The sequence below is a fragment of the Danio rerio genome, chromosome 17, assembly GCF_049306965.1.
Source record: "Danio rerio strain Tuebingen ecotype United States chromosome 17, GRCz12tu, whole genome shotgun sequence".
In the NCBI taxonomy this organism is placed as follows: domain Eukaryota; kingdom Metazoa; phylum Chordata; class Actinopteri; order Cypriniformes; family Danionidae; genus Danio; species Danio rerio.
Genome location: NC_133192.1, coordinates 11,582,501 through 11,595,972, shown reverse-complemented (window position 1 = coordinate 11,595,972; position 13,472 = coordinate 11,582,501). Strand labels below are relative to the sequence as shown.

General features: G+C 33.8%; 1 protein-coding gene across 7 annotated transcripts in view; it reads left to right on the top strand.

Moving 5' to 3' along the window:
* Window positions 1-13,472, top strand: part of mipol1 (mirror-image polydactyly 1) — a 173,230-nt gene that overhangs the window by 95,157 nt on the left and 64,601 nt on the right. For all 7 annotated transcript variants that reach the window (NM_001305467.1, XM_073926961.1, XM_073926962.1 and 4 more), the window contains one exon: window positions 8,422-8,529. In NM_001305467.1, coding sequence (NP_001292396.1) covers window positions 8,422-8,529 — 108 coding nt within the window. The remainder of the gene's footprint in view (window positions 1-8,421; window positions 8,530-13,472) is intronic.

Here is a 13,472-nt window from a genome sequence, read left to right as displayed (position 1 = left end):
CCCTTGTGTATTACTCCGCCAACACAAGTGGCAAGCAGAGGACTACAGTTTGACAAATATTGCAGCTGTTGTACAACATAATGTACTTTTGAGGCTTTTTAGGCAAGAATGTAGTTGTTTCGATTGAAACTCTGCAGTTTATTTATAAAGACTGATAATAAAGAAGTTTGTTTTAAATATGCATAAATTGGCCATTCTTTGCAGAGCAAAGACGGTTGACATTCTGCCACAAGATTGCAACAAAAAATTATAGTGAGACCGCACTATAAGTCCTTAGGGGAGAAAAAACAGCATGTTTTCAGTGTACGTTTCAAACTATAGCTGAACAAATCATTAAAGAACAGGTAAGTGACATTCTAAGTCGATCTCTGTCTTTTGTATTTTATAGTGCTCTATTTATACCATAGTAATCTGCTAGTGTTTCAGCCTTATAATCTTAAAATTTGAGCAAAATCACCTGTTTTGTCATCACTTAAGACATTACGCTAGAAAATCATTCAAATACAAGCTCTAAAGCGACATTTGTGAAGTAGCAACAGTTTCTGCTGTTTTGATGTCAGCTGCAGATGTGAATGAGCGGTGGAAGAAAGTAGTTCCTTGTACAACAGTGTTTTGAGACTCTCTGTGTTTGATTTTCTTTTTTTATAACAATTAGGTTGTCAAACTTTTGTATAAATGCAATATTACACTTGTAGCAGTACGATATGGCTGTATATCGTCACTGGTGCGATACTAAGGCACTCAGCCTATGGCCTCGATCCACCAGTGCAGATATACAGACATATTCCATTGCTATTCTTTTGATTGTGCTCATATATTATATTATATTTTATTTTATTTTATTTTATTTTATTTTATTTTATTTTATTTTATTTTATTTTATTTTATTTTATTTTATTTTATTTTATTTTTCAAAAATTTTTAATTGCACAAGCCCCAAAATGACTTAGCAGTCATTTAACAGTATATTGATAAAAAAAAAAAAAAACTTGATGTACTTTATGAAAAACTTAATCTATCTGTGATCATATTAATTTATTTTTTATTTTTTAATGATGAAATGTTATTATAAACTACAATTCAGGTGGTTGTAAGATCTTTTTTAATTAATGTTTTTGATAAATTGAGACCATATGGTTTATTTTTGCACTATAATTCACACTGTAAAAGCATCAATCAGACTCACTCCTTTATTGAAAGGGGTGTCATATTCATAAAATAATCTGGCATAAAATCTGGCATAAAAAATGCATACAGAAATTCTTCTCCAGCTCGACCAGGCTAACCTGTATCACCCTTTTTTAATACAGTTGCAGTTGAAGTCTGAATTATTAGCCCCCAGCATATTTTTCCCCCCAACACGTATAGCTTAAGGGGGCTAATAATATTGACCATAAAATGTTTTTAAAAAAATTAAAAACTAGCCAAAATAAAACAAAAAAGACTTCATTCAGAAGTAAAAATATGATAAAAAATACTGTGAAAACATTCTTGCTGTGTTAAACATCATTCGGGAAATATTTGAAGAAGAAACACAAAAAATTCTAATACTTTTGACTTTAACTGTATATGAGCAGAAGGCAGAGGCTCATTCATCTCAGCTCCACCCGAAATGTAGCATCCGCATCCCCTGCCTGTTCATTGAGGCCACAAAAACCCGAATCTGTGGGGTAATTTCAAGAAGTAAGTTGCAAACGGCAGGTCTAATCCCTGAGAGACGGGAACGGGTGCTCTCTGTATCCCGGAGGATCTGCTTCTCCCCTGCCGTTCCTCCATCTCGCAGGGATTAGAGCCCACGTCCCTCTGGCCTGCCCCAATATGAAAAGCTGGATAAGTGCTGGAGGAAATAAATCTGATTCTCTCGTCCCTACCTCTCCTGACAGAACGAGATCCGCTTCGTTATGGCCCCTTATTGAATTTTATTCTTGATCTTGATAGAGTGCTGATGTTAAAGTGAGAGGGGAAATGAAGTCGCAGCTCGTGGTGAATTAGGCCTGGCTGATTGGCTTGAGATCTTATTCTGAGGATTTTTTCTTTTCTTTTTTTTTTTTGTTGCCGTCATGTGGTTTAAAGCTCTTGTTAATGCTCTTGGCTTGTTGGTTTTTATTCAAATGTGATTTGATGAACTATATTCATACAATGGATGTTAATTTTTTTATTTATTTTAAAAGAAAACAACTAGCAAAAATAAAAATTTTGTAATTTCACAGATGCTGCATGAAATAATAATGTATAATAATAATACTATTACTAATAATCATATTAACATTTATTATTATTAAAAATAATATTTTATTATTAATAATAATTAATATTATTAATAATACATTTTATTATTATTGTAGTAATAGTATAATTTTATTATTATTGTAATAATAATAATAATAATGAAATAACATTTACTTATATAATGCGATTACAACCAGGGTGCCCATTACAGGGAGGTTTAGGGGGTGAATTACCCTCCAAATAAAGCTTGATACCCTCCAAAGGACATCAAAACAATATGTATGGGTTGTTCATTGCTTTGAAATTGAGAAACAAGTTCACTCTAATCTGTATTTTAAATAATAATGTTAATAATTAAAATGATAGAAATTCATTTGACCACCCCTATAATGGTTCATACCATTGGGAATGCATAATCACACCAATCAGTCAACTAATTACATCAGAATACACTAAATCAGGGGTGTCCAAACTCGGTCCTGGAGGGGCCAATGTTCTGCATATTTTAGTTCCAACCCCAATTAAACACACCTAAAGCAGCTAATCAATCTCTTTCTATACTAGAAACTGACATACAGGTGTGTTGATGAAAGAAGTTGGAGCTAAACTATGCAGGACACCGGCCCTCCAAGACCAAGTTTGGACACCCCTGCACTAAATAGTCTATCCCACAAAACAAACTACATTTTATGAATAATATATATGTATTTTAAATAAACACGTATTACAATCATGAATTAAACAAACTAACATCACCAAAAAGTCTATATAGTTATAAAGATTTTTCTTTATTTGATCATTAATGATGATGGCAATAATAAAAATTTTATTTTAAAAATATGAACAGACTAGTACAAAATAATAAGTATTTACTACTACTGCTACTACTATTATTCATATTACTACTATTATTATTATTATTAATAGCATTATTATACTAATATAAATGTATTACATTTGTAATAATGATACTATTTATAATTATAATTATTATAACAATTTAAATATATGATTAGTAGAATGTCTAATAGCATTATATACGTTAAATGGTTTACAGTTATTATAACAGTCCTTTTTCCTAATATATCAATTGATTGACTCTTTTCAATCATTAATAAAGATGCCAATAAAGAATACTTTAAATAATTAACAGACTAATAAAAAAAAAATCACAAAATAATAAGCATTAACAGCTACTTGCTACTATTACTACTAATTACTATTATTACTATTATTATTATTAATGATAATAATAATAATATTTAATGTGATTAAAAAAATATTACTTTTCAAAACATGTTTAAATAATACATCATTTTTTATTATGTATTTATTTATTTAATTTATTTATTGGACTATGATTTTATTAAATAAATAATGCACATACAAAAACAAAAGCTTAGTTGGCTGGTACATTTTCAAAAAGTCATGAAACCAAAGGACTTCATTTCCAACAATCCCCAAACTCACAATTTTTAGCCCTGCTGTTAATTTGTATTTATTTTTAATTTCAAATATCTGCCAAATGATGTTTAACAGAGCAATGGATTTCAACAGTATTTCCTATAATATTTTTTCTTCAGGAGAGAGTCTTCTTTGTCTTATTTAGTCTAGTTTAAACTTAAAAAAAAAAGATTTTAAGGTCTATATTATTAGCCCCCTTAAGCAATATTTGATTGTCTACAGAAAAAAAAAACATTTTTATGCAATGATTTACGTAATTACCATAACTTTAGCCTAATTAACCTAGTTTAGCCTTTAAATGTCATTTTAATCTGAATACTAGTATCTTGAAAAATAGCTAGTAAAATATTATGTAGTGTCATCATGTTATTTAACAAAAAAATGTACAGGGCAGCTAAGAATTCAGGAGGGCTCATAATTCTGTCTTCTAACTGTACATCACGATAGGCCAGAAAACACTTCCACATCTTTCCATTCCGCGTCTCCTTTAAAAATCTAAAGCAGGTTAATGTGTCTGTTCCCGCGCCTCATTTCAGCCCAGCTGCTGCTATTTTTGGGGGGCGTTATGTGCGTCACCGCAGAGGTGCGTTTCTGATTAAAAGACGTTTTCCCCAAAAGCCATCTGCAGGCCGAGAGCCATAACTCAGGCTGACAGTAAAGAGCAGCGGCGTGTTTGGTCTGGCTGGCGGTGCTGTTGTTTTAGTCTGCAGAGGAAAGAGACGGGAGAGGTTTTGGTGGCTGAGAGGCCTGTTTGCTGCTCTTTGAGATGGCTGGATGTTGAAACATTGGGGCTTGTCAGGCCGCAAGGACGGTTTACATTCCTGGTAAGTGTCCGTCCATCCTGGAATGTGACCGTGGAGAGGAGCACATGTGGACTTGGTAGAAAACAAACACTCTTATAATAATACCCACCAAAAGAGCTGCTCACATCCATGTCTGACTGTCGACCATAAAGTATTGTGTTGCATTGTATTGTACTGTATGGAAGAATGAGGAGAGGACATACAGTAGACAATTATGTAGAGTTGAAATCAGTTATTTATATTTCATTTGTAAATATTTTTATAAGTATTTTTAAACATAATAGATTTGCTAACTAATAACTAATTTCTTCTGTCTTTACCATGATGAGATAAATAATATTTTACTTGTTACTTTTTCAAGATAGTATTCAGATTAAAGTGACATTCGAATACTTAAATAGGTTATTGTAATTATTTGTTCTGTAGACAATATAGGGGGGGGGGGGGGGTTCTAAAGGGGGCTAATAATATTGACCTTAAAATTAGTGTAAAAAAATTATAAAAAATAACTGCTTTTATTTCTGACAAACTAAAATACTTTCCCCAGAAGAGAAGATATTATAGGAATCACTGTGAAAATGTGCTTGCTCTGTAGGCAGAATAGACTGTAGAATGCATTAAGTGTATTAATGAGTTCTGATTTAATAGTTGTCACATTTTATGTAGTGATGCAGTCGATAATATTTTGTTCTAGTGTTTCTGGCTTAAACAGTTGCTGATATAATTTTTATAACATATATCTTTTCCATATATTAATTTACACATAATTATTAAAATATCCTGTTTAATAATTACCTTAAAGGTGATGTATGTACGTTTTTGAGCCTTCTAAAGCTTAAAAATACCATAATATGTTTGAAGATATTTAAGAAACATGCTAAGTGAACATTCTTGTTTATCTAAAAAACAATGCTGAAGTCAGATATTCTGCTTTAACAGTGATTTATGTGCCGGATCTTTGATTTGGTCCCTTTAACCCACCCAATGACAGTTTAGCCAATTTTATTTTAGCACCTCGGGTTGCCTTGTTGGAAAACAGTATTCAGTCATGAAGGCTCTCATAGCATACGTCCGTGATGGAAATGTGACTTTCGGTGGACAGTAGCAGACTATGAACTGAGACGCAGATTCAAGGCTCTATTCTAACGATCTAGATGCAAAATCTAAAGCGAATGGTGCAAAAGCATTAAGGGCGTGTCTAAATGCACTTTTGCTATTTTCAGGATGGAAAAATAAGCTCTGCGCCCGAGATGAAGGCATGAAGGCAGTGGTTTTTATATTTATGTAGATAATAATGTTAATTTTTGTAATATTTACATTTTTAATTATTTTTCATTTGTAAATATATTTGTGTATTGCTGTACATCCTGTGTGTATTAAGCAATGTATAATGGCCCGTTTCCACTGAGTGGTACAGTACGGTTCAGTTTGGTATGCTTTTATGGCCGTTTCCGCTGTCAAAAGGCATACCGAACCAAACCGTACCGTACCACTTTTTCGGCACCCTTTTGAAAGGGTCCCAAACACAAGAAAGGGTTCCAAAGGCGGAGCTAGACGCGCAGCTGAACGCTATTGGTTTACAGAGATACGTCATTCGCTTACGCAACAAGCCAGAATGTAAACAAAGCGGCCGCCATGTTTGAAATACACAGCGAGAGATTACTTGCGCTTGCTGCGCGTCTATATCTAAAATAACTAACTTCTTGAGCTGATGATTATAACGTGCGCTTGATTATTGACAATATTTCTAAAATATATATTTCCGGTGTTAGAACAAAAATTCATTTTAATATGGAAAATATTTCTTCTACCCCGTGCTGTTGCTTTTATTTAGAAGGTTATTTAAATTAGCCTTTAAGCTCAATAGTCAGGCACACTTCTGTTGATGTCATCAATCTGGCAACCTGTGCTTGTGTGTGTTTTGAATCAGACTTGCAATACCTAGTTCAACCACTGGGTGTCAAACTTACACCTTTAGTTCAGTTTATTTATTTTGTTTTTATTTATTAAATAGATTTAAGTAAATTATTTGTTGCTATTATTATTATTATTATTATTATTATTATTAGCATTAGGATTAGCATTAGCATTTACTAATTATATCTTAGTTATTGGCAGTTTAGTTTTACATTTATACTAGTTAGATATTAAGTAGTTATACCTGATTTTAAACTTATACATTTTTATTTTTAAAAAATTAGAAACTAAGTAATAACAAAAAAAAGTTAAATATTTTGTGTTTTACTTGTTTTAAAGTTTTGTTGTAGCATTTATTAATTATGCCTTATTTGCATTTGAATATTACATTTGCTATTAGCGAGCAATATGAAATAATACATTAGACATTAAGGAATTATTCCTATTATATACACACATTTATTTTTTTAAATATGTAGGTGAATTTGTGTATATGTAATTTGTGTGGGAATAGATGTATTTTTATTTATTAAATCAAATTTCTTTGCCATATAATTTAATTTACTTTTTAAACACATATTAGCAACAACATGCCATAGTAATAGTAATAATTAATAATAATTATAATAATAATAATAATAAATGTGTCTGCACTTTGAAACATATTAATACAGTGGAGTTGCTTAACTACTTCTCTTTCCACTGAAATGAGTTTGCGCAGCACTCTTTTGAATTTGGTGCATATTTTTCTTCATGAAAGATTTTATTTTTGAAATACACCACAAATGAGTCTGTCCCTCCAGGGATGGCAGACACAAACGGAGAGTAATATCAGTGAGTGTGTGCTGAGGTTCTTACAGTAAATGTAGTAATAACTGAGAACGCAGCTTTATACCCTGCAGAGATTTCACCTCTCATCATACAGGCTTACGTACACATTATTTTTCCATGTGGCAGTGCAGCCGGTTTTTACAGGCTTCTTCAGTCAACTTTAATGCAAATATTAGTTAAACACTTTCCAAAAAAAGTTATCATCATATTTCTGCTCACAGGTGTTATTTTGTCAAGAAAATGACCCCTGCTCTTCAAAACAATTACGCTATCAGAAGTAAAGAAACAAAAGCTATCAATGGGCCAATGCTCTTTAAAAAGGTATGATTTTGTATGTAAGAGCATGGTGCGCCATTAGCACTTTTGGTCTCTATGAATAAATGCAAATAATACTGTGCAATTATGATATGTTATTATAAATTGCTCATTGGGGAAAAAAAAAGATTCACCATAATCGAGTCTGCTGCGCAAGTTCAACAAATTTTACTTGAACGGAAAATTAGTGTAAGGGTGAAAAACATCCCGTGAGTAAACTAGAGCAAGTTATGCGGTGCTACATTTTTGGTGTGAACCCAGTATTATTCAGCCAATAAAAATTCATCTTTATTTTATTTATTTTTTATTTTTTATTTTTTTTTCACTTTTATTTATTTTTCTTTTATTTATTTATTTATTTATTTATTTATTTATTTTTATTTAACCCAGCAATATTCAACCAATTAAAATCCATATTAAATTACATTTTATTTCATTTTTATTTTGTTTATTTTTATTCATTTTATTTCATTTTATTAAAATCCATATTTAATTAATTTTTTTCTCTTTTCAGTTAGTTTTGTTTTATTTGGTTTTTATTTGTTTTATTTTATTCATTCATTCATTCAATCATTTTCTTTTCGGAGATAGATAGATCCGCATTTGTGGTATTTATTTGGTGTTTCGCAAAAAAAAAAATGACACAAAAATAATCCTTTATTTGTTTATAATATGTCTTGGTCAATAATATTAGTTCGAAAAGGAACAACAGTTATTTTCATCATACTGCGCCATAGCGTTCTGCAGTCAAACATATGTTTAAGTACGTATTTGCATATTTGCAGGCTAGGGCATGTATTTTCAATGAGCCTGTGTTTGATTTGATGCATCCAAGTCATCACCTTTCTCTTTTTTCCCCCAGTGCAAACGTCTGGAGCAAGAGCTTCTTCACATAAAAGAGCCAAGCAACAATTCTGCAAACAGCACCCGCCATTCCACCACCCAAAGCACTCGGGAGCGATCTAGCAAGGTAAAACACAAACATATTTTTATATGTGGTTTATGAGGACTCTTTATAATGTGTAATATATTTTATACTGTAAAAACTGCTTATCATATGGCCTTTACCCACCCCCACCTCTAGCCCTAAACCTAACCATCACAATAAACCTGTGGGATATTTAGAATGTATAAAAATCTAGTTAGGATAGATTTTTAACAGTTTTGAATTACGAGGACACAAGACGTGGCCTTATAAATCACCTCAACAATGTAATACCCAGGTGTAAAACACAGGCTCATAGAAAACATGTGCCCCAGCCCACATTTTTGTGAAACGTATCAAATATGTTGTGCCAGGTACATTTTGTTAAATGTTTCAGATGACAAATCCACTAGAGGGCGCTATGTACATTTTAGCAAATCTGAAATAAATTACTTTGGGTGCATTTTGTTGTATGTTTCAGATACACATCCTTCGTTTACAAGAAGGTGGGTCTTATCGTAAAGATCACGTAGCGAATCACTGACCTAAACCCAACCAATAGTGTTTTCAGAAGCAGATGTAAGAGAAAAGTGCACTGCTACCGTGTAGTTTTACATTGATTGTACATTGCTTTTATCTCTTTTGTAAAACTGTACTTCATTGTTTTGCAATGCTATTGCCATTGTAATACTTAGGTCATACCTCATTATTCACCTTATTCTCTGCGGACGAGTGGGCGCAGCCATTTGAATCTTTTTGTCTCGAGACTTTCGGTCTCATTCACTTCCATTAATTTTTAGACATTAAAAACTGCTTGTTTCGCTGTTTGATGTTGCAAACTGATATTTCCTTGTTATATTATTCTTCTTGGTCTGTATAGTCATGCAAAAATTTGTTTGTAGAGCAAGTAGTTTGACCATTTTTTTGCCGTTTATTATTCCTAGTCATTTTTCCCATAGGTGATTGAAACGGAAGTTCTAAGACAATCGCGAAAACAGGCGCACTTCTGCATTTTAGAATAAGGTCAATACAAATGAGTGTTCTTGAAAACCACCAAAACCAGTACACACACACACACACGTAGACTCTTGAAGTAATCGAGAACTATTTATGAGGTGTAATGTATTTTATACTGTAAAAACTGCTTGTTATATGGCCTTACCCCACCCATATCCCTAAACCAAACCTTCTCAAGAAACCTGTGGCAAATTCTTATGTAAAAGAAGACTCCTTTAAGTTTTTTTTTTTAACAGTTTTGAATTACAAAGACGCATGACATGTCTTTTTAAACCACCTCAACATTGTAGTAGGTCATACCATGTCATTATACAAATGAATGTCCTTGTAAACCACTAAAACCAGCACATGCACAAACACGCATACACATGGACTATTAACAAGTGAATGAGGACTTTGAGGCGAAATGTATTTTAAACTGTAAAATCTGCTTATAATATGGCCCTTTCCCGTCCCTACCCCTAAACTCAAGCTCTCACAGGAAAACTGTGGCAAATTTTAAATATTAAAAGACCCCAATAAATTAGATTTTTAACATATTAAATTATAAGGACACAAGACATTTCCTTATAAACCACCTCAACATTATAATACCTAGGTCATACCGATGTAATTGTAACCCTCCAAAACCAGTACACACACACACACACACACACACACACCTGTGGACTCTCTAGAGCAGGGGTCACCAATCCTGGTCCTGGAGGGCCGGTGTCCCTACAGGGTTTTGCTCCAACTTGCCTCAACACACCTGCCTGGATGTTTCAAGTATACCAAGTAGGAGCTTGATTAGCTTGTTCAGGTGTGTTTGATTAGGGTTGGAGCTAAAATCTGCAGGACACCGGCCCTCCAGGAACAAGTTTGGTGACCACTGCTCTAGAGGAATAAAATATTTATGAGGAATAACGTATTTTATACTGTTAAAAACGGTAGTTTTTAGCAGTTTTGAATTACAAGGACACAAGACCTGTCCTCATAAACCACCTTAACATTGTAATAGAAATATATATATTATTAAATGCAGAGCAAGTTCTGCGATATTATGAACGTGATGTTTTAATGAAAACAATGAACCCATTAGAAACAAGCACTTGATCATACTACAGGATATTCTGGAAAAGAGCCACAATGTGCACCTCCTCGACCGTCATATAATGAGAAATATAACCGTTTTCATGCCAACTTTCTACTATAAACATTAGCTTGCAACAGTTGCCCTGCCTCCGAGCTCTTCTAATTGGTCCACTGCTTTTGGGCCTGACAGTGACGAGCTGCACTGCATGTGAAAGTTTAATATCTAAAGAACATAATCAAGACTCAAATGACACAAGATGTAAGCATAATGGTCAAACTCGGCCATCCAGCATGTGCTTGCATTTAAAAACAATAGAAAAGTAGCATGTTGGAGAGCAAAAGGGCATTCTGTGTGAACGGCCCCTTACCCTACCCCTAAACCAAACCTCACCAGAAACCTGTTCATTTGAATGTGAAAAGATCCCGTTAAGTTAGATTTTGAGTTACAAGGACACAAGACATGTCTTTATAAACCACCCCAACATTGTAATACATGGGTCATACCGATGTCATCATAAAAATGTGTGTCCTTGTAAACCACTAAAACCAGTACACACACAAACAGACTCTGTAGAAATTAATGAGAAGCCTTTATGAGGCATAATGTATTTTATATGTAAAACTGTTTATTAAATGGCCTTAGGGCTCATTCACACCGAATGCGTCATTGACTGCCTCATCCTCCATGATATAACGGTAAATAAAACAGTTGTCGTGCTAACTTTCTACTATAAACATAAGCTTGCAACAGATGTTCCGCCTCCAAAATCTTCATATTGGTCGACTGCTTTTGGACCTGACAGTGATGAGCTGCGATATGTGTGAAAGATGAAGATGGTTAAAAGTTGAAGACAATAGAAAAGTAGCATGTTGGAGAGGAAAAAATCATTCTGCGGGAACGGCCCCTCACCCTACCCCTAAACCAAACCTTCACAAGAAACCTGTGGCAAATTTGGAATGTGAAAAGACCCTGTTAAGTTTGATTTTTAACAGTTTTGAATTACGAGGACACAAGACATGTCCTCATAAACCCCCAACATTGTAATACCTAGGTGTAATACTAAATTAGTGTCCTTGTAAATTACCAAAACCAATACATGCACACACACACACACATTTGTTTTTGTGAAAAGTGGGTACATTACATAGGTTTCTGTTCATTTTATACTGCTCAAACCGTATATTGTATTGCCTTCACCCCACCCTACCCCTAAACCCTACCATCACAGAAGTCAGTGTACAGCTTTACTCTCTGAAAAACTCATTCTGTGTTATTTATAAGCTTTTTGAGAAATGAGGATGTCACCATTGTCCTTATATTTCACCTCCTTTTTGTAAACCTGTGTTGTACCCATGTCATTTTACAGATTTGTGTCCTGATATGTCACAAAAACACGTACACACACACACACACACACGCATATGGACTCTCTAGAAGTGAATACCACAATCCCTCAGTGCTAGAAAACATGCCGGAGGTGTTTGCTAGCAGCAACCCCATCCTCAAATGCGACCTTCAGCGTCTTTATCAGCCGTCATTACACTCTCCACTGTATCATTCATTAACTTGTATTTGCTCTCGGCCGCTCTTGTTTTCCAGTGATTTGTGGCGATAGACTGGCCGCGGGTGTGTGTTTGACAGGGTTTTAGGATGACACGGGCTGGTCAGTCGGCTGTGGGTCTGTTAGGGAGACACAGGGCAAACATTTGATTTGCTGTATTTATCTGATGCAGCGTGAGCCCTTGAGTTTAATGCAGCGCGCTGTAAAAGGGCCGTCATTAGATGGAGCTGAGCAAACACACGCTGAGAGAGCAGGACGGGGGATGCTGAGTCAGGAACAAGACCCGGGCATTTATGACACATCAACACTGCTGAATTGATAATTATATTAGCAGATGGTTGGATCTGATGTCTTCATGACTTACTCTCCAATCGGCCAATGGGCTGCAGATGTCAAAGGGGAGGTTAATCTTGTGTTGATGTTATTATTCTTCTTCATTGTGAATGCTTTATGTTAGTTTAATTTATGCGTGAGTTATGTTTTTATGCAATATAAAATATATTATCCATTACATATATATTAGCGCACTGTAAGTGAAGTTAGTTTGTGAGGCATGTGAATTGTTTGTAATTTTAATAATGTTTTTCAGCACAAGTGCATTAGTTGTGCTAATAGCATGCTGTGGTTAATATTTTTGAAAGTTTACTAGCATTAACCTAGATATTTAGTTTTATTTATTTCTGTATTTATGGGGGTATTTTACAATAAACTTAAAATGTGTAAATTAATAATATTTATTATTTAATAAAATAATAATAATAATATGTGTAAGCGGCTTTGACACAATCTACATGTATTATTATTATTTTAAAAAAAACATGTATTATTATATAAATAAACATGAATTATATTAAATAATCTAATAATATTTAATTTCATTAATTTCTAATTATTTTAATGTTACCTATTTATTTATGGGGCTTTTTTTACAATAAATCTAAAATATCTAAAATATTATAATTATAATAATTCATTCATTCATTTTCTTTTCGGCTTAGTCCCTTTATTAATCTGGGGTCGCCACAGCGGATTGAACCACCAACTTATCCAGCATAGATTTACACAGCGGATGGCCTTTCAGCTGCAACCCATCACTGGGAAATATCCATACACACTCATTCACACACATACATTAAGGACAATTTAGCTGACCCATTTCACCTGTACCGCATGTTTTTGGACTGTGGGGGAAACCGGAGCACCCGGAGGAAACCCACGCCAACACGGGGAGAACATGGGGGGAACACTCTAACCAGCGACCTTCTTGCTGTAAGGCGGTTGTGCTACCCACTGCACCCCCATGACGCCCAAAAATAATAAAAATAAAAATAATAT